The sequence below is a fragment of the Oncorhynchus mykiss genome, chromosome 25, assembly GCF_057628025.1.
Source record: "Oncorhynchus mykiss isolate SJ-2025 chromosome 25, ASM5762802v1, whole genome shotgun sequence".
Classification (NCBI taxonomy): Eukaryota; Metazoa; Chordata; class Actinopteri; order Salmoniformes; family Salmonidae; genus Oncorhynchus; species Oncorhynchus mykiss.
The window spans coordinates 9597266-9623511 of record NC_143046.1 but is presented as its reverse complement, the minus strand read 5'-3'; the positions used below and the strand labels follow the sequence as shown (position 1 = coordinate 9623511).

The following is a 26246-nucleotide window of genomic DNA, read 5'->3' as shown; positions in this document are numbered from 1 at the left end:
GCCAGAAATCACTCACTGTATATCACTTACACATCAGCCAGAAATCACTCACTGTATATCACTTACACATCAGCCAGAAATCACTCACTGTATATCACTTACACATCAGCCAGAAATCACTCACTGTATATCACTTACACATCAGCCAGAAATCACTCACTGTATATCACTTACACATCAGCCAGAAATCACTCACTGTATATCACTTACACATCAGCCAGAAATCACTCACTCTATATCACTTACACATCAGCCAGAAATCACTCACTGTATATCACTTACACATCAGCCAGAAATCACTCACTCTATATCACTTACACATCAGCCAGAAATCACTCACTGTATATCACTTACACATCAGCCAGAAATCACTCACTCTATATCACTTACACATCAGCCAGAAATCACTCACTGTATATCACTTACACATCAGCCAGAAATCACTCACTCTATATCACTTACACATCAGCCAGAAATCACTCACTCTATATCACTTACACATCAGCCAGAAATCACTCACTCTATATCACTTACACATCAGCCAGAAATCACTCCTTTCTAGGTAACGTCTCTTATGTTACCACAAAATCATGTCACAATTGCTGTCCCTTGAGAGGAATGAAAAACCCAGAACACACTGTGATAAATTCTTCTTGAGATTAATTTAACAGGACAACTGATCCAGTAGAATGTTGCTATGGAAACAGGCCTGGCTGACCTGACACGGGTTTTGAAGAGCTAAATTGTACTGAACCTCATAACCCCCCCCCACCCCACCCCCCAGTGACCGGGGTCGAGGCGTCTCTTCAAAAGCCCCAAACCCACCACCCTACCCTCCTACCCCTTTCTCTCGCTCTCTCTCTCTATGGGGTCAAAGAATGGATGAATTGAAACAGCCTAGTCATGGGCACGTAGATAGGCTATCGCTCATCTTCATTCTAAATTAATTAGGCCTAATCAACATAGGCTATATTTATATGGGCATGTCAATAAAACAGTTTAGTCTAATTGAAACTACATTATGCTGTGTTAAAATAATATCTCATAACCTAGACAAGGCACCTTGTCTAGCAGCCAGTATGGCTTCATGTAGTGTGACAGAACGTCTGCACTTTGCCATGCTACTGCATTTTTCCCCTTTCCTATCAAATTTAGGTAATGTTGTTGTTTTTTAAAATCACAGAGAGGTGAAATAATCACGACATTCCCAAGATACAATGTAACCCAGTCTGAACTGGATTCTATTAACCCGTTGTTACAATGTAACCCAGTCTGAAATAGATTATATTAACCTGTTGTTACAATGTAACCCAGTCTGAACTAGATTCTATTAACCCGTTGTTACAATGTAACCCAGTCTGAACTAGATTATATTAACCCGTTGTTACAATGTAACCCAGTCTGAACTAGATTCTATTAACCCGTTGTTACAATGTAACCCAGTCTGAACTAGATTATATTAATCCGTTGTTACAATGTAACCCAGTCTGAACTAGATTATATTAACCCTTGTTACAATGTAACCCAGTCTGAACTAGATTATATTAACCCGTTGTTACAATGTAACCCAGTCTGAACTAGATTATATTAACCCGTTGTTACAATGTAACCCAGTCTGAACTAGATTATATTAACCCGTTGTTACAATGTAACCCAGTCTGAACTAGATTATATTAACCCGTTGTTACAATGTAACCCAGTCTGAACTAGATTCTATTAACCTGTTGTTACAATGTAACCCAGTCTGGACTAGATTCTATTAACCCGTTGTTACAATGTAACCCAGTCTGGACTAGATTCTATTAACCTGTTGTTACAATGTAACCCAGTCTGAACTAGATTATATTAACCCGTTGTTACAATGTAACCCAGTCTGGACTAGATTATATTAACCCTTGTTACAATGTAACCCAGTCTGAACTAGATTATATTAACCCTTGTTACAATGTAACCCAGTCTGGACTAGATTATATTAATCCGTTGTTACAATGTAACCCAGTCTGAACTAGATTATATTAACCCTTGTTACAATGTAACCCAGTCTGGACTAGATTATATTAACCCGTTGTTACAATGTAACCCAGTCTGAACTAGATTATATTAACCCGTTGTTACAATGTAACCCAGTCTGAACTAGATTATATTAACCCTTGTTACAATGTAACCCAGTCTGAACTAGATTATATTAATCCGTTGTTACAATGTAACCCAGTCTGAACTAGATTATATTAACCCGTTGTTACAATGTAACCCAGTCTGAACTAGATTCTATTAACCCATTGTTACAATGTAACCCAGTCTGAACTAGATTATATTAACCCTTGTTACAATGTAACCCAGTCTGAACTAGATTATATTAACCCGTTGTTACAATGTATCAGGTGTTGTATCCATCCAGTTCCAGCTTGCTGCAGATGTAACGGGGGACATTTTGAAACGCATGTCTCTGTCTGTAACCCGTTACACACACACACACACACATCAATCTGTTGCAAATATGACTTGTCGGTCACTTACAAACAACAACAGTTGTTATAAATCTAACTTCCTCTGACAAAATGTCAACCATTCAGACTTCCTGTGGGTGAAATCCTATGCAACGATAGGCTGAAGGCCTAATACAAAGGCAGTGTTGATTTGATCATATTTGTTATGCCACTACAAAATCTGAACTCTGACAAGGGGCGGTTTCTCTTAACGCCTGCTACGTTAGGTGGCCTCTGATCTAAAGACCTCTCTTCCAGCCCCACGTTTTAACCAAATCACTGGCCTCCATGGCTACATGTTAACCCATATTAACTACATTGTAACGTTTTTCTTATGCTACAATGGTTGTTCCAAAAGCATAGCCACACAGCTGCATCACACTGTGCAAGAACCGGCCAGCTCTGGTTTGAGAGAGGCTCAGTGAAATATAGCCTACGATAATTCTCACCATTTTGTCAGATGAACCGACCTTGCAAATGGATCCGGGCGAACAATACTACCATTGGCTGGATCGGATAAATTGATCAACCGAAGCAGACCAGCTTGATCCGAAGCTAACCACTGCATGTAGACCGTTACATCTGGATACCAAGCCAACGTCCAACACCGTGCAAACGCCTAAAGAAATGAAATATCTCCACTAATAGCCTATTATTCAAAACATATGTTTCAGCCCAGCTGTGCGTGCCTGTTTCAACTACAGCCCTAGCGTTCTGCCTGCCACATCCTCAGATTCAGTCATCTAGTTGCCCACTAGGCAGGCAGGCAGTAGGACTATCCCTCCGTTCCCTGTTAACCATTCAAACCAGATGCACGACTCCAGAATAAGTGGTATCAAATTCCAACATGTGGAAACATGTGTTTTAAAGGGTATCCAGCCACTTACTAAGCTCCGGTCCTCGTCTGCCACGATCACAGCAGTCTTCTGCCAGAGACGTCCCTGAACAGCGAGCTCGTTCAACGAAGCTAATTTGACAAGTATGCATCGGCTACTCAGCACCAAGAGATGCACAGCAGCGGGCACGGAGTTCCTTTCACAATAAAATCCCAACATTAAATACATGCAAATAAACAGACCAAAATAATATAAATATCTAGATTTTTACGGGAGTCCAAATCATAGAAATATAATATATTATTTATCTAGCCCCAAACATTTTCATGGCCAGGTTTATCATAAATTAAAAGTCAATGGCAGCTAACACTTTTCTTCCTCAGACAAGGACTTTTATTAGCAAATTACTGTTTAGGTGACTTCTGTCTGCTACTTCCATGCTCAGTCATGTGAAATCCATAGATTAGGGCCTAAATCATTTATTTAAATTGACTGTTTTCCTTATATATAAACTGTAACTCGCCAAAATCTTTGAAATTGTTGCGTTTATACTTTTGTTCAGTATGATAGATGACAATAATACAATATAACTTTGAAAGTCCATTCGCCTTTTTCCCTTCGAATTGTTTAGGCCTGTCTCCATAAACTTGCTTTAGAGAATATCAGAAGCAGAATCACTGCGTTAAACACATCATCAATAGCCTTCCTATATTTGAAGCCATGTAAAAGTGCACTGATTACACGAGACGGTGGCTTGCTCCTTCGTAGAAGAGAAAACATTACAAAGCCAACAAAAAAAAGCTCTCAGGCTGCGTTTACACAGGTAGCCCATTTCTGATATTTGTTCCACAAATTGGTATTTTGACCAATCACATCAGATCATTTCACATCAGCTCTTTTCAGAGAGCTGATCTTGATTGGTCAAAATACAAACGAGTGGAAAAAAATGATCAAAGTTGGGCTGCCTGTCTAAACGCATCCTTATACGGCCCATAACGGTCTGATACGGTATGCTAGAGTGCATGGTAGCTTATATAACTTGGCTTGTAAGTGAAATTGCCATGAATGTTTCACTTTTGGATCGGAAAATGGGAGGGCGGGGGGGTAATGTTCAACTTCAAGGGCAGCGGGAGGAAAGCTGGTTTTCCAATAGTCAGCTCTTTTAACTCATAGCTAATGGATTGTGCAGTTGTAAATCAGTTGTAGGCTGCTGTACACTGGGCCTTCGATTTTACAAAATACAAATGAAATGGAACCATAGAGAAACATGAACGAACATGATCAATCATATGTAAAATGCCCTCTAATAAACCTATCCACATTGTAATGTAGCCACCCGATCTTTACAGCCATTCAAATTTTAGGCCTATCTCCTGGAGATTGGACTATAGTGTAAAGGTAGTGCAACAAAAAAACAGTTCAAGAATTTAAGGACTTTACTGCCATCTAGCGGTCCGTTTTGGGAGTACGTGTGACTCATTCTCACTCAGAAGTAGAACAAAGCATCCGCTGGTTAGTCATTTGTAATAGAGCCTCAGAGTGGAGGTGTCATGATAACCATAAACCTAGCGGCCAAACAGGGAAATTAGAATTTTAGAAACACTTAAAATAAGGGCTGCGTTGGCTTATCCTGGCGTCCCGTTTTGATAACCGTATAAATCTCTCTCGGACAGGGTGACTTTTATCAGTATATTCGGCTGTATGTACTCTCAGATTCGAAAATGCTAATTAGCATGAAAGTAGACATCATGCAAGACTACAAATCCCTGCACATCATCTCTAGCTGACATCTTTGTTAACAGGTATTGTGCCAATTTAAAACTTACACATGACAGTTCAGAATTGTCCATTTAAGGAAATGTAGCCAATTTATTAATGACTAAATTTAGCTAACATTAGAATCCAGAGATTATTGCCTTTGCCTCGATTCGCAGTCTCATCCAGATCATCATGGTATTTGTAGTTCTTTATGATAGCCACATTAGCGTTTCATTTGTTGAGGGGTAAATACAGGCGAATATATTGATATTTGTTGATAAGTCACCTTGTCCTACAGAGATTTACACAGTTATCAAAACATCACCCCAGGGTAAGCCTAAATGTAACGCAGCCCTTATTTGAGGTGATTCTAAAATCCCCTATGGGAAACATGAATGGTGGAAAAACAATTGGAACCATTTCCTTGTTTGAATGCTAGGTTTGATGTGTATTATGACTCGTACTCTATGGAAGTGACATTACATGCTGACCAGATCTTTCGCGCACGTGTGTCCACCTCACGTGCATGTTGATTTTGTCCACCCACACCAGACGCGATCAGGACACGCAGGTTGAAATATCAAAACGAACTCTGAACCAACTATATTAATTTGAGGACAGGTCAAAAAGCAGTAAACATTTGATTTATTAATACAAGGATAAAAGGGTCAACTGAGTTTGTTTCTAGTAATCTCTCCTCCTTCAGGGTTCTTCTTTGGACTTTATATGGCGGTTGGCAACCAAATGTAAGATGCATTACCACCACCGATTGGACTGGAGTGTGGACAACCGAGATCCCAGTTGTCTTGAAAGCACAATTATACAAATTAGTGCAAAAATGTATGGAACATCACAGGGCAGACAATTTTGAATACACATGTATTCTCTTCCCCTGCATTCCTAGGGACTCCTAAGTGGCATAGTGGTGTAGGACACCGCATCGCAGTGCAAGAGGTGTCACTGCCGAACCTGGTTCATAATGCAGGCTGTATCACATCCAGCCGTGATTGTGAGTCCAATAGGGCGGCGCACAAATTGGCCCAGCGTCGTCTAGGTTTGGCCGGAGTAGGCCATCATTGTAAATGAGAATTTGTTCTTAACTGATCTGCCTAGTTAAAAAAAAAAACAAGGGATCCAGGGACAACTTCTGAGAGTCGAAGGTCACATTTTTAGCCATGCAGAAGATAGATCAAAAAGAATGCCTGTAAATTGGGAAATAACACCACACAGGACAAAGCAAAGGAGCAACTTCAATCTTTATTGTATAGCAGAGATGTATCTATACTAAACAACAAATATAAAGGCAACATGCAACAATTTAAGATTTTGCTGAGTTACAGTTCATATAAGGAAATCAGTCAATTGAAATAATGAATTAGGCCCTAATCTATGGATTTCACAACTGTTCAGGGATGTAGCCATGATTGGACCTGCGAGGGCATAGGTCCACCCACTTGGGAGCCAGGCTCAGCCTATCAGGATGTTTTCCCCACAAAAAGGGATTTATTACAGACAGAAATACTCCTCAGCACCCCTCCCTCTGACAATCCCGCAGGTGAAGAAGCCGGATGTGGAGGTCCTGGACTGGCGTGGTTTACAAGGCCGGTAGGACGTACCGCCAAATTCTCTGAGGCAGCTTACGGCAGAGAAGTGGACATTCCTGCATTCATCATGCCAATTGCACACTCACTCAAAACTTGAGACATCTGTGGCATTGTGTAATGACATAACTGTGGCTGTTTGTCCCCAGCACAAAGTGCATCTGTAATGATAATGCTGTTTAATATGCCACACCTGTCAGGTGGATGGATTATCTCAACCATGGACAAAATGAGCACAACATTTTTGAGAAAAGGTTTTTGTGCGGTATGGAACATTTCTGGGATATTTTATTTCAGCTCATGAAACATGGGACCAGCACTTTACATGTTGCGTTTATATTTTTGTTCAGTGTATAACAAGGGATATCATTTTGTACAGGTATTCCTAACCGAAACAGATGTCAGTCACAGTGACAGGTGAGTGACAGAAAAACTATTTTCTGGGGGTGAAATATAAAACAGAATGCTGTAGTTTGTCAGTGTCATGTGATAAAAAATTAAATAAAAAAAGTGCAAACAAAATAATTAAATTCCACCCAACCCTGAAAACAGTAATTTAAATTCACACACAAAAAAAAAAAGCCATTGAATTTCTGTTTGAAACAATGTCACAACATATCATGTTTACCACAACCGTCCAGTTTGAGGCCATGCCGAGTTTAGTTCTGGCAAACCATTCGATATCTTAATTACGCTCCTAACACATGGGTTACATTTAAGCATTAATCTCAGCAGATGCATTCATTTTACCTGACAAAACCAGCAGGTACTGTGAGACTGGCTCCTTCCAAAATGGCACCCTTTTAGCTATATATACTGTAGTCTGTATAATGAAGAATCCTTTTCAGAGACATAAATACAACATGCAGAGAGAGAGTAGGAAGTGGACTGTGGTGGGTGTAGGCTGTGTGGTCTTCTTTAAAGTTGAATCAGAATCCCCCCCCCCCCCCCTCCCTCACCATTTTTTGCATTGTGAAATTATGGCACACTTTTTGGTCCATGGATGTTGAATTTGTCATAACTCTACCGATGGTCGGTTGCTCCCTTTTCCCCCACCTCCTCCTTCACGTTGACTAAGAAGATTCTACAGCTTTACACGCGTGGCGATCTTTTACAGGAAGTAGTCAGGAGTACGGCGGGTCACATGGGGCTCTCCTCTGCGAGGGGCGGGGTCAAACTGAAGGCTGGACCGGAAACAAAGACATCAGATATAAATGTGACTATGACGCCTTGGAGCCATTTTTAGATCTAAATTAGAAGGTTTGTTCTATTTCAAGACAAGGAAGCTTCCTAAGTCATTTATATACTCATGACAATTTCCAATGTTTAGAGTTTTACAATAAAGCTACAAGTAAAAGCATTTTTAACTGGGATTTTATTCTGAAGTGAATTCGTACATTTTTTTTCTTTAAGTAAACACATTTTGAAGTGAATACTTACAAGGAGTACTTGAGTGTGTCATCCAGCTCCATGATGGCGGCCTGGTTTCCACAGCGATAGCAGTAATTGGGTGCACTGAAGATAGTCACCACGTTACGGTCATGGCACCAGTTATAACCCTGTCAAAACAAACCCAGTAAACCAGAGGTACATCATGTCACCAGTTATAACCCTGTTATAAACCAGTTATAACCCTGTCAAAACAAACCCAGTAAACCAGAGGTACATCACGGCACCAGTTATAACCCTGTCAAAACAAACACTCAGTAAACAGAGGTACATCATGTCACCAGTTATAACCCTGTCAAAACAAACACTCAGTAAACCAGAGGTACATCATGTCACCAGTTATAACCCTGTTATAAACCAGTTATAACCCTGTCAAAACAAACACTCAGTAAACAGAGGTACATCATGTCACCAGTTATAACCCTGTCAAAACAAACCCAGTAAACCAGAGGTACATCATGGCACCAGTTATAACCCTGTCAAAACAAACACTCAGTAAACCAGAGGTACATCATGTCACCAGTTATAACCCTGTTATAAACCAGTTATAACCCTGTCAAAACAAACCCAGTAAACCAGAGGTACATCATGTCACCAGTTATAACCCTGTTATAAACCAGTTATAACCCTGTCAAAACAAACCCAGTAAACCAGAGGTACATCATGGCACCAGTTATAACCCTGTCAAAACAAACCCAGTAAACCAGAGGTACATCATGTCACCAGTTATAACCCTGTCAAAAACAAACCCAGTAAACCAGAGGTACATCATGTCACCAGTTATAACCCTGTTATAAACCAGTTATAACCCTGTCAAAACAAACCCAGTAAACCTAGGAACAAGACACAAAGTACAAGTCTTGCTAAACTAACACATTACATCATGCAAACAGGACAAAGTAAACATGTTGGTTAAAATATATATATATATATGAGTTACTCTTGTCATTTTAGTGTTTTAAGTCTTTGGCTTGTAGTGTGATTTTGCTGTATATATATATAAAATTTGCAGTATTTAAAAAAAGGCTGGACAAAACAGTTATGCTGTGTATCTTTGTGAACGCACGGCTTGATAAATGACCTTGCACTGAAGGGATTGAGTACATTGTCACATTTCATTATGAAGAAACAGGAGAATACCAGAACACTGGTTTGTCTGTTTAAACGTAGCAGTGACTCTGACCACGGCCCATCCTCATCAGGCCAACTGGTGTACATCAAGTCCTTAGAGGATGAAACAAGCCAATGTACCTCCATGACCAGCTGGTGAGCTCTGGAGACCAGGGTGAGTCCGTTAGCATGGTTGAAGGTCTCTGAGATGTCCTGTCCAAAGGTGTAGCCGGCACCGCGGGGAGAGATGCCCCAGCCGCCACGGTCATCGGGGTCTGACCACAGCAGGTCACACATCGGACCCTGGGGGAGGGAGACAGTGGCCATGTTATTAAATTCAACAATATTGTGAACACTACATTATGTAAATAAGGTGGCCATATTGGAGAGGTCAGGCTACAACACTTAACCCACGTCAGCGTCACCGCAGGATGTGATGTCATCGAAGGCGTTTTTGTCTGTGCATATTACAACGGAGATGAGTAGTGACTGGTTGGACGGTTGACAGATTAACCCTCTGATATACAATGGTCAGGGCTTACAGACTCCAGTGGATCAATACCCACACTAGCATACTGTGACACGCTAAACAACTGGAGACGCTTCACTCAACATGAACAAAACAGGGATCTCCTGGCCAGAGGCAAAAGACCTCACACAGAAGTGAGCGAGGTGGAGAGCATGGTGGACGCCCCTGTGCTCCCAATGGGGACCAAGAGGTTAAAGTGAAGTGAGTCAATACTATGAAACAACATATTGGGCATGTATTCTAACTAGCATGGTAGTATGAAGATCGGACGTCGATTCTAGGAACGTGGAAGTGAGCTGACCTCATGAGGAACTTCCTGTAAGCGATCCAGCGCTCTGATGTGTTCCAGTGTGTCTATAGAGGGGGACAGTCCACCGTGGAGACAGAAGATCTGCAGAGGAACAACAAGTCAGGACATTTCCATCTAAAACATGGTGTAATTGGTAGAACAAAGCAATAATTTAGCTTTACATTTCCAGCTAACATCTTGGCCAGGTCGCAGTTGTAAATGAGAACTCGTTCTCAACTAGCCTACCTGGTTTGAATAAAGGTGTTCTCAACTAGCCTACCTGGTTAAGTAAAGGTGAAATAAATAATGAAATACAAAATAAATGTTACTGTTAAAAACTAAATCAGTAACAGACGCACGTGAACATTGTGTCGGGTTGTAAATGTAACAATGACTTTAAAAAACCTGTACTGTACAGCACATGGCTGCTAAATTGAATGGTTATGTAATAACATATAGTGGGAAAGAGTCCACTGCCACTACCTCGCTTTTCAATTGAGGAGCAAACTGAAGGAGGAGATTCAGCAACACGCGTGAGGACAACAGAGTTCAATTTAAAAAATGTTTTTTATTTTTATTTAAAAAAGTAAAAAAAAGTAGAACCAACACGTTTCGGCTTCTGGCCTTCGTCATCGTTTTGATGAAGGTCAAAAGTCGAAAAGGCGTTGGTTCTACTTTTTGCAAAAAATAAGCTTTTTTAAAAAAAATGTATTTATTGAATTCTGCTGTCCTCCCACGTGTTGCTGAATCTCCTCTCTCCTTCATAAGTGATACTAATAACACAGGAGTTTTATATAGAACTCTTCCAAGGACCCAAACCAAGACACTTGTGTAATACTTCCACTAATGAGTAAATATGTGATACATTAAAGCTGCAACATAACTTCTTGGGCGACCCGACCTGAATTCACATAGAAACTTGAGTTATAGATCTCATTGACACCAAGTCTAAGAAGTGGTAGATCTGTTCTATGTGCTCAATTTCTACGCTTCCTGTTCTTAAGTTTCGCTTTAGTGTCTTTTACTACTGAACAGCCGGGATTGGGAGTCACATAGGACGGCGCACAATTGGCCCAGCGTCGTCCGGGTTTGGCTGTCATTGTAAATAATAATTTGTTCCTAACTGACTTGCCTAGTTAAATAAAGGTTAAATACATTTTTTTTTTTAACTTTAGTTTTGTACACCAGCATCAAACAGCTGAAAATAAAATATTTTGGGTTATGTAAAATATATTTCACAGTGGATTAGATGGTACACTGATTCTCTACACAATAACTGCTGGTTTTGTCAAATAAACTGAAATTAGGCAAAAAAAATACTATAATTTTAGCAACCAGGAAATGACAAGCGCTATTTCTGCGTAATGCACCTTTAACAACTAATATCTCACCTGGTTATCTACCAGGGCAGTGAGGGGCAGGTAGTCAAATAAGTCTGTGAAGTACTTCCAGACGTTGGCGTTTCCGTATTTCCTTAAACACTCGTCGTAGAAGCCGTACACCTGGGTAATCTGTCTGCTCTCGTGGTTCCCTCGGAGGATGGTGATTCGCTCACGGTACCTCACCTGAAAAACTAGAATTATTAACACCTCTCTGGATGGGACAACAAGTGCATAACACACATTACATTCACAGCGACTGCACATTCTGTTTTAGAGTCAACCAGAGATGGTTTAAGGTTGATAATGACATTTACAGTAGCAGCAATACATCTATTCCTGTGTTATATCAGTAGGCTGTCCTGTCCTCCATGTAAACCTACTGACCTCCTCTACTCGTTTGAGTAGTCACTCAATTAACCCACGTCACCTAAAAATGGTTAGATCGGTAAGTTAGCCTAGCCAGCTATCTAAACTTGCAATAATCACGGTAGAATTACCGACGGGTAAAATTGCTATATCTTCTCTCCACCCAATGGCAAAATGTGTAGAATTTCAGCAAACTTAATTTAAAACGGCAACATTTTCTCTACACGTATAGTGGAGAATTGCAGGAAATGTCTCTCCATTGTCAAGAGAGGAGCCGTGGAAAAGTTTTGCTCGCAACATGTTACTTAGGGTCTCTGAAAGGCTAGGGCCGGCTCTGACCGCATGTGTGGCTATGGATGTGGGTATATGCAGACCTGCAAACCAATGCTTGCCTGGCTACCCAAACGCTATGCCCACGGATGAGAGGTTTCCTGTGCAATGGTTCAGAGTACCTCTACAACGATTTCTAGAACGGACAAAACATTCTAACTGTTCTAATTGGTCCCAGAAACCGATGGGTTGGGCCAGAACACAAGTGGGTAAAGTGGAGGTTTGAAAATGTATCATTGGTTTTGCAACTCTGATTGGTTAGAGATGATCCAATCGCTGATTACTTAGTTTTATACAACACTTCTCATTTTGACCTCACCACAAGCGATTTTAATTATGGCAGCGAAATAATTCAGTTTGAGTCGTCAGGCAAGGCCACAGCGGCCCCTCGTGATGAAATTAGATTTATTTTTTTGGGGGGGGGGGCACCCTCATTAAAATTGCACATCCCTGCTCTAAAACATTTGGCTGTTTACCTTGAGAGATACCAGGAGGCTGACTGTCTCTACAGAGTAGTAGCCCCTGTCCACATAGTCTCCCATGAAGAGGTAGTTGGTGTCAGGAGACTTCCCTCCGATTTTAAACAGCTCCACCAAGTCATGGAACTGTCCGTGGACATCTCCGCACACGGTGACCGGACATCTCACCTCCTGCACATTAGACTCCTTCGTCAGGATCTCTTTGGCCTGGAAAGGAGGAGGAGGCGAGAAAAGAGTTTGGGTTTAGGGATTTAGTTAGAGGATGGGTGAAATCTGGGATACAGAGCGAGAGTTCGGATGTTATTTCTTGTTTAAGTATTTAACCCCTACAGATTCGGTGACCCCCCCCCCTCGGGACGGTTGAGCTAACGTGTGCTAATGTGAAAATTTCCCAGGACATAGACATATCCGACATGGGCAGAAAGCTTAAATTCTTGTTAATCTAAATTGCACTCTCCAATTTACAGTAACTCTTACAGTGAAATAATGCCATGCTATTGTTTGAGGAGAGTGCACAGTTAAACTTGAAAATGTATCAATAAACCAATATGGCACATTTGGGCAGAATTGATTCAACATTTTGAAGAGAAATGCAATGGTTCATTGGATCAGTATAAAATTAGGCACATACACTGCTCCCATCTAGTGGCCAAAATGTAAATTGCGCCAAAACTGGAATAAATACATTGTGGCTTTTCTCTTGCATTTGAAAAGATGGAACAAAACACGCATGTTTTTTTCTTTGTATTATCTTTTACCAGATCTAATGTTATATTCTCCTATATTATTTTCACATTTCCACAAACTTCAAAGTGTTTCCTTTCAAATGGTATCAAGAATATGCATATCATTGCTTTAAGGTTTTGAGCTACAGGCAGTTAGATTTGTGTATGTCATTTTAGGACGAAAATTAAAAATCAGAGTCCGATCCTTAGCTTTAGTAGCTGATACCCAAGCGGCACACTTTTGAATTAAACTGCAACGAGCCAGAGCGAAATGTAAGAACAGCAAGGATATCAAACTGACATTTCCAAAAACATTCATAAAAAATATAATCAATACTCCTTAAATCCTGCAAGTAAACTACGGTACTGCCAATGTATGTCTGACAACTCCAAAGTGAATGCGGCAGGGTAGCCTAGTGGTTAGAGCGTTGGACTAGTAACCGGAAGGTTGCGAGTTCAAACCCCCGAGCTGACATGGTACAAATCTGTCGTTCTGCCCCTGAACAGGCAGTTAACCCACTGTTCCCAGGCCGTCATTGAAAATAAGAATTTGTTCTTAACTGACTTGCCTGGTAAAAATAAAAAGGTAAAAATAAAAAAAAATAAAAATAAATGCAATGGCAATATGCAGCCCCGCCGCCATTTTCAGAATAATGTAGCTAGCCTGAGCATACAACAGTCGGTGGAGAAATGTACCGTGCTCGGACCAATGATCAAATTAAAACAGTTGTTTAACAGTTAGCTAATGCTCGCTGTCTAACATAGCCGGCAAACTAGCTTAGCTAAGGGCTTGCAAGATCACACACATTAAATAGGCTAAAATTACCTTCTCGCAAAGGGCTTTCACTTGGTTTTCCGAGAGCTGCTTGCATTCGCCGAGTTGCTCAATCCACCCATCCAATTCCTTAGTGAATGACTTGTCGTCCATGTCTGGTTATATTTCAGCTAGCTAGTTAGGTTGAAAACCTATTGAAAACTAGTTTAGCTAATTCGTTCTCGTCATTCGCACTCGTTTTGCTTTCGTCGAAAATGAATACACGATCTTGCTAGGTTACCGACTCTGTTTTAAATTGGTTCAAACCATCGGCACTAGCTAACTACTTGTTAAAAATAAGCGATGCATGTACCTCAAGCTTATGTTAATATGAAAAAGCTAAAGAAATGCGTGGTGCAGTTGCAGAAAACTGTCTCTGTATGAAATTCCGTGGACCCAACCCAGCTTCTTTCCCGAGCGACAATCAATGAGGGAGTTCTATTACACTGATCCGGGCAACGTTATCGGGAGGAGCGCCCATCTCAAATCGAACTGTAATATGCGCCGCTTTGTCATGTTGCCAGAATCGTCCAGAAACATTTATTTATATTTTCCATAAAATAAATGTTTGAATTCTCAAACTAGGATTGGAAAGCTTTTTTATCACCTTTGCATGTGGAAACATAGAATCCTACTCATCACATTTATTTAACAAGGCAAGTTAGTTAAGACTTATTTTACAATGAAGGTCTTCACCGCCTAACCCGAACTACGCTGGGCAAATAGTGCGCCGCTCTAATGGTATTCCCGCTCACGACCGGCTGTGACACACCCCGGGATCGAACCCCACTGAGATGCAGTGCCTTAGACCGCTGCGCCACGAGTAATTAATTTCGTTACTTTTGTTTTGAGCCGACTTCTCACTCGGCCAGAGCTGTGCACCTACCTGGCTCACGTTCGTGAGGCAGCACAGTTCTAGAACTATGCATTCACTTTTCACCCAATTAAAATTTCTCCCATCGGAGTAACCCAAGTCAGATAAACGAACCACCCTGGTCTTGCTGCGTTTACTTGGCCGATGGACTTCACTGGCCCCCTTAATCTGGGCTTTTCTGCCACCGTGTGGTTACGAATGGGAACTAAATTGTGGTCTCGGTATCAAAATAATAAACCTATCAAAATAAATCCCATGAATATTGTGGAAAATAGTGTAAATAGATATACTGCTAATCAAATGCATAGGACTACTGTGCATTCACAGTGAATAAATACAATGGACTGGCTGGATTCAAGAACAACTATACAGAATTTGAGGCGGCTCATCAGGTTTATGACACACGCATGCGCATTGAGTTTTATCCCAGACAGCAGTAGGAGATCATGGTTTGTGCAATAATGAATCCTTGGGACATCCCAACCCTGACGTTAGCTTATTGAAGTTGACATTTAAAATGGTTAAGGTAAGGTTTAAGGTAAGTGTATGGGTTAAGGTTCATGGTATGGACGTCCCAAGGATTCCATATACCACTAACCATGAGAAAATGGCAGCAACATTGAGGCATGGATGACATCAGGTAAGACATTAAGTATTTAACATTTATTTTCTGTTGTAAAATAACATAGTTAGCTGAACCGCTTCACCTAAACCCTAGGTACATAGGCACTGAGTGCAGTTCGCGTCCACGATTACTTGTGTTTTGACCAGTCATTGGTTTTGATAGACGTGTCTGATACAATGTAGCAGTACGAAAATGAATTGAATGAATGATGACGCTTGATGGGAAGTCACTCTGAAAATATAGTTTACTAACCTATCAATTACTTCAAACTGTAAGAAGTTAAGCTACCCTTAAGAAAAAATATAGTTTACTGCAATAAGTAACTTTGAAAAAGTAGTTCACTGCATCCAAACAACTAAGTAAAAAGGGATCATATCTAAATCTAAAATGTCATTGACTACAAATTGCAAGAACGTGTCGCTCAGGAGTCGGATGTTTACACAATGTGTATTTTAGCCTATTTAAAAACGACAACATTGTCACTGATGCCAGTGCTGTTCCTGAAACCCCCCCCCCCCCGAAACCCCCCCCCCCCGACAGAATTCTCCCCTCTACATTTCACTGATCTTAGAAGCAGAAAGCCTTGCTGAAATGAAACGCAGCCTAGCGTGATTATTGACAGCTGCCTTGAAAAACACAAATAAAACATGCGTTCTGCTTCTAAGATCAGTAAAATGTAGGCTAAACTGACAACGCAGTGAAAGAGCAGAAATCTCAACTACCAAGCAAGTCGCAGCAATGAAGAATTGAGTGTGTGCGCGTTCGAAGGGGTGTGAGAATTCTGGCAGAGGAGAGATTTTCGGCACAACACCAGAAAAAAATGAATCTCTTGCCTACTTCACCCATATTTGATTTGATTTTAGCAAAAAAAGTAGTGTGTAGTTCTAGTAGTTAGCTACACCGTTACATTGCAAAAAAAAAAGTAATTAACTACTGAAAACACTACCAAGATTTGAATTTGGTTCAACTACCACCAAGCTACTGCAAAATGTAGTTAAATTACTAGTTGAACTACTTGTAGTTCACTACTCGCCCACACTGGTAACAACCAACACTTCTACAGTTACTGGGTTTCTACACCTAGTTTCTCACTTGCTGTCACTGGAAGCTAAATCAACGGCAGTTTTATCCAAGCAATGCTCTCTCTCTCTTCTCGCAGGTCCGTCAGGTCAGCACTTCGCTGACCAGGCAGGTTTCTGGTCACGGCAAGCAAAGCAGGACATACAAGCTACTGGAAGGGCTCAACATTCCACAACAACTATGCAATGATGACTGACGACTTCAGAACGATATTATCAAACACAGGCGTCTATAGTCTAAAGATGTAGCCGTCACAGTCAAAAATAGGCAAAATATCTCAATATAATCCTGAAACTTCTAATGGGTGCAATGATTTACCCTCTCTGCAGCCTGTTTATGCCTCCCATCCAGGTGTATGGAGTTGAGGGTCGCTATGCCTATGCTCTCTTTTCAGCAGCCAGCCAGCAGGGCAGACCGGAGCAAGTGGAGAAGGAGCTGATGACAGTATTTGTAAGTCAGTCCCATTAATTTACAACACACACATGGGAACCCCTGACTGTCATCTGTCCCATGAACCTGGATGCCTTTCTCTTTCAGACGACCCGGTTTCAGACCTGGTATCCAGCTACTGCCCCATAGCTATACCAAACAGGCTTTATTTCTGTTTCTCCAGGCCCTAGTCAAGGACCCCAAGTTATCTGGCATCATGGTGAACCCCCATGTTAAACGCAGTATCAAAGAGCACACCTTCACTGATGTCATGACCATCATCATCATCATCAACGTCCTCAGTGGGTAGCCAGCCTTATGTCACCTGTCTCGACAGACGGGTGAAAGAAAGATGGTGTTGCAAAAGTTGTGTGTAATAACCGCGTAATGTGTAATAGTTGTCTTGTGTGTTGTTTATGTGCCTGTGTCTGAGGGCCCTGATGTAGCCCTGACATGAATTGCCCTAAGTAGTGTTGTGGAAATTCTACACAGGGACACTCAAAGTCAATCTTAAATGAATCATTGTTTATTAACAGCAAGCTGGAGAGGTTCCAACGAAACTCAATGCACCATGTACACATGTCGATCAGGAGCTCCACCGGGTCAGTCCCGTTAGTTCTCTTATATACAGACAAGTTATATTTGCATGATTTAGCTCATTCATCATTCATAATTAATTCATCACTAACATTTGGTTCATGCATGTGACAGACCAATACCTCATGAGGCTTCTTCTCTCCAAGTTGAGACCTTGAAACTGAGATATCCTTTCGCTCTGGGCGTACTGCCAAATTGCAGATACTGATAGTGAGGATTCGTTCAATCAGTCACTTGCATGAACACAAAAATAGGTTATTAGTTAAGCACAAACATAAAATGTTCCATCACAGGAGATAACTACATTTGTATTGAATTGAATATCTTTACTTTCATTCCTCAGATGTTATGGCTGATAACGACCGTCTGACGCTGACCTCTGACATCATCTCAGCCTTCAGCAAGATGATGAGTGCTCACCGTGGAGAGGTCCTCTGTACTGTCACCACCACACAGGTAGGAACTGACACACACACACACACACACACACACACATTCCATCATTACACATATTTAATCTAATCCCAGATCAGCCAACTCAAGATGTACATTAATCCACACTAAAATGTAATTGTCATGTTGTTTACATTTAAGGAATTTAATAGTTTTCAGATTAATTATTTTCATTTATTTGACATTTTCCTAATCCTGTGTATCTTTCACAGCCTCTGGATGCTGCCATCCTCAAAGACCTGAGAGTTGCTCTGAATGGCTTCCTGGCCAGAGATGCTCAAGCTGGAGACTAAGGTAGGAACAAGGAACTCACAGAGGAGGCTAATGAATAGCTAATACTGAATAGACATAACAAGCCACAGTGGATGAAAGAATAATGGAATCAGTGTCCACCTACAGAATCGGAAACGTTGACATTTTAGGCTTACGTTTCCATTACCCCTGATTAAAATCGTCACTATAAAGTCTGCGAAATAAAGAGATGAATATAGTGATTATGAGCTGGTTTGTACATGCTGCTACATGTCTGAATGTCTTTTCTGTTCTCTCTCTGCCCAGTCGGACCCCTCCATCCTGGGTGGAATGACAGTCAGCATCAGGGACAAGTATGTGGACATGCCTACTGAGACTAATATCCATAAACTGACCAAGATCGGTAGGGAGACCTAAGAATTGGCTTGCGTCCCAAATGGCACCCTATTCCCTATGTAGTGCACTATGTTTGACCAGGGCCCTATGTAGAGCAGGTAGCCTAGCGGTTAAGGGTGTTGGGCCAATAACGGAAAGGTCTCTGGTTCGAATCCCCGAGCCGAATAGGTGATCAATCTGTCAATGTGCCCTTAAGCAATGGACGTAACCCTAACTGCACTTGCTCTGGATAAGAGTGTCTGCTAAATGTTCAAAATGTAAATGTCTGAGACCAGGCTGAGGGAATAGGGTGCCATTTGGGATGTTTTTTTTTTGTTGACATTTATGCATAATCAACTGGAACTAAGTCCTATGGACTCAATAGGGAATGAATGGGTAGTGGAACAATGTTCATGGGAAATGTTTATGTACAGAGCATTCGGAGAGTATTCAGACCCCTTGACTTTTTCCACATTTTGTTACGTTACAGTCTTATTCTATTCACAATATCCCATAATGACAAAGCAAAAAACTGTTTTTTATACTTTTTTGCAAATGTATTAAAAATACAAAACAAAAACCTTATTTACATAAGTATTCAGACCCTTTGTTATGAGACTCAATTGAGATCAGGTGCATCCTTTTTCCATTGATCATCCTTGAGATGTTTCTATAACTTGATTGGAGTCCAACTGTGGTAAATTCAATTGATTGGACATGATTTGGAAAGGCTATATAAGGTCCCACAGTTGACAGTGCAGGTCAGAGCAAAAACCAAGCCATGAGGTAGAAGGATTGTCTGTACAGCTCCGAGACAGGATTGTGTCGAGGCACAGATCTGGGTCCTTGGTCAGGGAGCTGACCAAGGACCCAATGGTCACTCTGATAGAACTCCAGAGTTCCTCTGTGGAGATCAATCAATCAAATGTATTTATAGAGCCCTTCTTACATCAGCTGATGTCACAAAGTGCTGTACAGAAACCCAGCCTAAAACCCCGAACAGCCAGCAATGCAGGTGTAGAAGCATGGGAGAACCTCCCAGAAGGAAAACCATCTCTGCAGCACTCCACCAATCAGGCCTTTATGGTAGAGTGGCCAGACAGTAGCCACTCCTCAGTAGCCACTCCTCAGTAAAAGGCCAATAATGATCTCTTTGGACTCAATGCCAAGCGTCACGTCTGGAGGAAACCTGGCACCATCCCTACTGTGAAGCATGGTGGTGGCAGCATCATGCTGTGGGGCTGTTTTTCAGCGGCAGGAACTGGGAGACTAGTCAGGATCGAGGGAAAGATGAACGGAGCACAGAGAGAGATCCTTGATGACACCTGATCCAGAGCGCTCAGGACCTCATATTGGGGCGAAGGTTCACCTTCCAACAGGACAATGACCCTAAGCACATAGCCAAGACAACGCAGGAGTGGCTTCGGGACAAGTCTTTGAATGTCCTTGAGTGGACCAGCCAGAGCCCGGACTTGAACCCGATCAAACATCTCTGGAGAGACCTGAAAATAGCTGTGCAGCAACACTCCCCATGCAACCTGGCAGAGCTTGAGAGGATCTGCGGAGAAGAATGGGAGAAACTCCCGAAATATAGGTGTGCCAAGCTTGTAGCATCATACCTAAGAAGACTTGAGGCTGTAATCGCTGCCAAAGTTGCTTCAACAAAGTACTGAGTAAGTGGTCTGAATACTTATGTAAATGTGATACTTCAGTTTTTTATCTTTAAAACATTTGCAAAACTTTCTAAAAACCTGTTTTTGCTTTGTCATTATGGGGTATTGTGATGTCATTATGGGGTATTGTGATGTCACTATGGGGTATTGTGATGTCATTATTGGATGTTGTGTGTAGATTGAAGAGGGGAAATAACAATTGAATCAATTTCAGAGTAAGTCTGTAACGTAACAAAATGTGGGAAAAGTCAAAGGGTCTGAATACTTTCCGAATGCACTGTATATTATTCCTTGCCACCTTTGATCTTAACAGTACAAATGATTACATTAAAGCCAGTCTTTCTGTTGTCATGTTCATATTAAATATGATGTATTATAAACATCGCTGGATTTGTTTGCTTGTTTGGTGTTGATTTGCAAAGCCAGAGTGAGGCAAGTTGAATTGTAGCCTCGTAAAGCCAGAGTGAGGCAAGTTGAATTGTAGCCTCGTAAAGCAAGAGTGAGGCAAGTTGAATTGTAGCCTCGTAAAGCCAGAGCGGTCGCATACAAATGTTTAGCGACGTTATTGTGAAATGCTTGTGTTCCTAGCTCCAACAGTGCAGTAGTATCTAACACACACATTTAAAAGTAAAATAATGGAATTAAGAAATGAATAAATATTTAGAAGAGCAATGTCGAAGTCCAGATATCCAAAAGTTATTTACGTTTGTATGTAATAATGCTAAGAATATTCTGGGCTAATAACGTGAGAAATAACGTAAAAAATATAAAATACTTCAAACTTGCTTAGGAGCCTGAAACAAGGCAGCCATGTCTATCAGCACCATCTTGACTTCTTGTATTTTTGTATTTTAATTTAACTAGGCAAGTCAGTTAAGAACAAATTCTTATTTACAATGACGGCCTACCAAAAGGCAACAAGAGGCCTCCTACAGGGGCTGGGATTAAAAAATTAAATATAGGTCAAAACACACATCACGACAAGACAGACACCTCAACACTGCATAAAGAGAGAACTAAGACAAAAACAACAGCATTGCAGCAAAACATGACAACAACATGGCAGCAGCTCAACATGGTAGCAGCACAACATGGTAGCAGCACAAAACATGGTACAAACATTATTGGACACAGACAACAGCACAAAGGGCAAGAAGGTAGAGACAACAATACATCACACAAAGCAGTTACAACTGTCAGTAAGAGTGTCCATGACTGAGTCTTTGAATGAAGAGATGGTGATACGGAGTCCAGTTTGAGTGTTTGTTGCATCTCGTACCATTCGCTAGCTGCAGCGAACTGAAAAGTAGAGTGACTCAGGGATGTGTGTGCTTTGGGGACCTTTAACAGAATGTGAATGGCAGTATGTGGAGGATGAGGGCTACAGTAGGTATCTCAGATAAGGGGAAGTGAGGCCTAAGAGGGTTTTATAAATAAGTATCAACCAATGGGTCTTGCGATAAGTATACAGAGATGACCAGTTCACAGAAGAGTATAGAATGCAGTGATTTGTCCTATAAGGAACATTGCTGGCAAATCTGATGGCTGAAGGATAAATAACTTCTAGCCGCTCGAGAGCAACCTTACCTGCCGATCTATAAATTACATCTCTGTAATCTAGCATGGGTAGGATGGTCATCTGAATCAGGGTTAGTTTGGCAGCTGGGGTGAAAGATGAGCGATTACGATAGAAGAAACCAAGTCTAGATTTAACTTTAGCCTGCAGCTTTGATACTGTATGTGCTGAGAGAAGGACAGTGTACCGTCTAGCCAAGTACTTGTAAGAGGTGACTACCTCAAGCTCTAAACCCTCAAAGGTAGTAATCACACTGGTGGAGAGAGTGACATTCTTCTTACCAAACCACATGACCATTCTTTTGGAGGTTGTCATGACAATTTCCTGTATTACCAAATGAGGAGAGTTACAAACCACACACCAGTCAGAGTTATACTTAAACTTCATCTTTAATAATAATTAAGCTTTGCATTTGACTTTCAACAATTCACTATCTCTAATGAATAGATGAGAGTGTCAACATAATGGCATCTGAGATCTTTTATAGCAAAGATCTCAACTTACATGACGAACCACAGATCTCAGGAACTCTTCACAAAGGGCCTTTTACTTGAGAGAGGAGTATCCCATAGCCAGATAGCATTAGCTATAAATTATCGTTCAGCGGTTCTAATCTCGTTCTTGGTACTTCATAGTACCAAAACATTACCTCATCCAAGGCATAACTCACTTGTCAACTCTATATACTCCCATCTCAAGTAAACCCCCTCTTCTCCCCACTCCTGGACAAGCTCACTGAGGGGAGTGACTTGCACACAGACATTGTGGAGCCAAGAGATAATTGGTTCCCCCTTAATCACGCCATCCCTTCACATGGTTTAACAGATACACAATAATGACAAATATCTCACATAAGCATTATTATGTAAATAAAACATCTTATTTATCTATGTTACCCAACTCATTCTGATTCATTCTCCACAAGGTGTTCAGAACAAGGTTAAGGGTAGAGAAAGCTTGTTGGACACTAAGAAAGCTTTGTTGTAGAGCATTTAACACAAAATCCAGGGAGGAGCCAGCTGAGTTTAAGACTGTATCATCTGCATATAAATAGATCAGAGAGCTTCCTACTGTCTGCATAGAATTGGATGAGCAAGCTTCCTACTGCCTGAGCTATACTGTTGAGCATGGGGCCTAGGATCGAGCTTTAGGGTACTCCCTTGGTGACAGGCAGTCACTGAGATAGCAGATGTTCTGCACTCTTTGAGAGAGGTAGATAACAAACCAGGCCAAAGACCCCTCAGAGACACCAATACTCCTTAGCCGGCCCACAAGAATGGAATGATCTACCGTATCAAAAGCTTTGGCCAAGTTATTAAAAATAGCAGCGTAACATTGCTTAGATTCAATGGCAATGGTGACATCATTTAGGACCTTTAAGGTTGCAGTGACATCCATAACCTGAGCGGAAACCAGATTGCATACCAGAGAGAATACTACAGACATCAAGAAAGCCAATCAGTTGATTACTGACACGTTTTCCCAACACTTTTGATAAACAGCGCAAAATAGAAATAGGCCCATAACAGTTAGGATCAGCTTGATCACCCCCTTTAAAGAAAGGACCCACCGTGGCTGCCTTCCAAGCAATTGGAACCTCCCCAGAGAGGAGAGACAGGTTAAAAAGGTCAGAGATAGGCTTAGCGATGATGGGGGCAGCAACCTTAAAGAAGAAAAGGTCTAAACCATCTGACCCTGATGTTTTTTTGGGGTCAAGTTTCAGGAGCTCCTTTAGCACCTCGGACTCAGGTGACTGCCTGCAGGGAGATACTTTGTAACTGGGCAGGAGAAAAGAGGGAGGAGCATTGGGGCTAGTCGCATTAGAAGGGGTGGGAGATGAGGAAATGTTGGATGGGCAATGAGGCATGGCGGAGTCAAATAGGAATCCTGACTTAATGAAGTAGTGATTAAAGAGCTCAGCCATGTGCTTCTTGTCAGTAACAACCACATCAACATTAAGGGACATGGGCGGCTGTGAGGAGGAGGGTTTATTCTCCAGGTCTTTAACCGTTTTCCAGAACTTCTTGGTGTTAGACTCACAGAGAGAGATCTGCTAACTTTAACTGACTTTGGCCTTCTGGATAGCCTGAGTGCACATATTTTTAATTTGCCTGAACGAGAGCCAGTATGCATGTGCCGAGCCTTTCGCCTAATGCAATTCTTGAGGTGATGTAACTCTGCTAGATCACGGTCGAACCAGGGGCTGAACCTGTTTTTAAGTCTCATTTTCTTTATGGGTGCGTGTTTGCTAACGATACCACTGAAAATATCAAAAAAGAAGGACCAAGCGTCTTTGACAGAGGGGATCAAGATGATTCTATAACAATTTACAGAGGCCAGTTCATGATGGAAGTCTTGCTCATTGACGTTTTTTAGCAAGCGTCTATGACAAATCAGAACAGGTCATTGCACTGAGCAGCCATTACGAACACACGCTGTAAAACAGTGATCACTAAGGCAATTACAGAAAACACCAGACCGATACCTATCAGGATTATCTGTGAGGACAACATCAAGAAGAGTAGCCTTTTCTGGGTGTTTGGAGTCATACCTTGTGGGATTGGTAATAATCTGAGAAAGATTTAGGGAGTCCCATTGCTTTAGGACTTGGTCAGGTGGTTTAATTATGTCCCAGTTTAGGTCACCTAGCAGGACAAATTCAGACTTAGTGTAAGGGGCCAGGAGAGAGTTTAGGGCAGGTAGTGTATAGGCCAGTGCTGATGGAGGACGATAGCACCAGCAACAGTCAACAGAGAGCTATTTGAAAGTTTAATGCTTAAAACCAGCAAATCAAAATTGTTTGGGGACAGACTTGGTGGAGACAACTGAGCACTGAAGGTGATCCTTGGTAAAGATTGCCACTCCACCACCTTTGGAAGATCTGTCTTACTGAAAAAGGTTATAACTAGAAAGGTTAACATCAGTGTTCAAAACACTCTTCCTTAACCACGTCTCAGTAATTACATTTTTTATTTAACCTTTATTTAACTAGGCAAGTCAGTTAAGAACACATTGTTTTTTACAATGACGGCCTAGGAACAGTGGGTTCGCTGCCTTGTTCAGGGGCAGAACAGCTTGGGTATTCAATCTGCCAACCTTTCGGTTACTGGCCCGAAATTGGAACTGTGAACCCACACTTTCAATTGATACATTTTAGGTAATAAACTTCTAGTGTTAACGTGCAGAAAACCCAGGCTTTTACGATAGCAGAAATCAGTGCAGTAGACATCAGTGCACAAGTCAGAATTGGGGTTAGCAACAGTAGATGGGCCAGGGTGTACTTGCACATTTCCAGATATCATCAGCAGTAATACAATCCCTGCACGGCAGAGGACAGGGAGAGCTCTGCAGTGCTGATTATTTATGACATTTGAATGTGCATCAGATGGCAACAAGATCATATTGTACAGGAATTTCATCCGGTAACATGACTACAAAGCCGGCGAGAGGTGGTTAGAATAGGATGGGAAGTCTGTGTAACCAATAGAGAGTCAGAGTCCCGAGTGTGGGAACAAACATAGTCTGTTCCACGGTTGGGTAAACAAGCAAGTTCAGAGTCAACAAAGCACGCAGGAGTCATGAGACAAATAGAATAAAGCACAAGAAAAAAATATAATGACTTGGGGCTAGCCATTCTAAGTTCAAAGGTCACCCACCGCAAACAAGATATCTTGACAGGGTAGCACTCTATGAGTCCAGTAGGCTGTAAAAATCTGAGATAAAATCAACAAATAGTAGGTCTATACTAGTATATTAAAGTGTTTCTGAGTAAACTTACATAATAAACTTCACAAGTTAATTAGCCTTCGTTAAAATTATGATCAGTCCAAATGTATGATACTTCACAGGAAAAACGTATCTGAGTTCTGTAAATTGGATTGCTTTCCCACTAACGTCCGGTCAATTTTAGTTAGATTACACGGTTTAGTAGATTAAGCAAGTTTTTCATCCTGTACTTTAATCATTGTTATGCTACCACCTACTGAATGTACAGTGTTCATAAACCTCTGTTTCTAAAGGGTTCCATTAGTTACCACAGCCACAAAGTAAACATTGCCGTTATCGTAATAATTCATGAAAACACAAATTAGCTTTTTGGTCTTAATATAAGGTTGGGGTTAGGCATAAAGTTAGCAATGTGGTTAATGTTAAGCAATG

At 41.3% G+C, this 26246-nt stretch overlaps 2 protein-coding genes and 1 pseudogene across 7 annotated transcripts in view; 1 reads left to right on the top strand and 2 right to left on the bottom strand.

Annotated features, from left to right (window-relative positions):
* Positions 1-3523, bottom strand: part of LOC110504533 (sideroflexin-1) — a 29492-nt gene extending 25969 nt beyond the window's left edge. The window contains exon 1 of one of the 4 annotated variants that reach the window (XM_036969896.2): positions 3374-3523. Coding sequence is in view for 1 of the 4 variants with exons in the window: in XM_036969895.2 (XP_036825790.1) it covers positions 2936-2938 (3 nt within the window). In the remaining 3 variants the exon portion in view is untranslated. Of the gene's footprint in view, positions 1-2935; positions 3318-3373 lie in introns of those variants that run through there. The other 3 variants (XM_036969898.2, XM_036969895.2, XM_036969897.2) reach the window with 3 other exon arrangements.
* A 2796-nt stretch (positions 3524-6319) lies between these two features.
* Positions 6320-15200, bottom strand: LOC110504529 (serine/threonine-protein phosphatase 2A catalytic subunit alpha isoform). Of its 2 annotated transcripts, XM_036970038.2 has the most exons (7): positions 14167-15200; positions 12613-12822; positions 11450-11623; positions 10071-10160; positions 9382-9543; positions 8122-8240; positions 6320-7865 (listed from the first exon to the last, which is right to left on the bottom strand). In XM_036970038.2, the coding sequence occupies exons 1-7, from the start codon at positions 14266-14268 to the stop codon at positions 7793-7795; spliced, it is 930 nt and encodes a 309-aa protein (XP_036825933.1). In that variant the 5' UTR covers positions 14269-15200; the 3' UTR covers positions 6320-7792. The 2 variants fall into 2 exon arrangements, with proteins under 2 accessions (XP_036825933.1, XP_036825934.1); XM_036970039.2 differs by lacking the exons at positions 6320-7865; positions 8122-8240 and adding an exon at positions 8725-8811 and having other exon boundaries at positions 14167-15063.
* A 1711-nt stretch (positions 15201-16911) lies between these two features.
* On the top strand, positions 16912-18979 carry LOC110504532 (ATP synthase peripheral stalk subunit OSCP, mitochondrial-like; annotated as a pseudogene). Its single transcript, XR_016491747.1, has 6 exons — positions 16912-17183; positions 17347-17464; positions 17699-17764; positions 18103-18215; positions 18425-18506; positions 18771-18979. The product of XR_016491747.1 is annotated as an ATP synthase peripheral stalk subunit OSCP, mitochondrial-like (transcript).
* The last annotated feature ends 7267 nt before the right edge of the window (positions 18980-26246 follow it).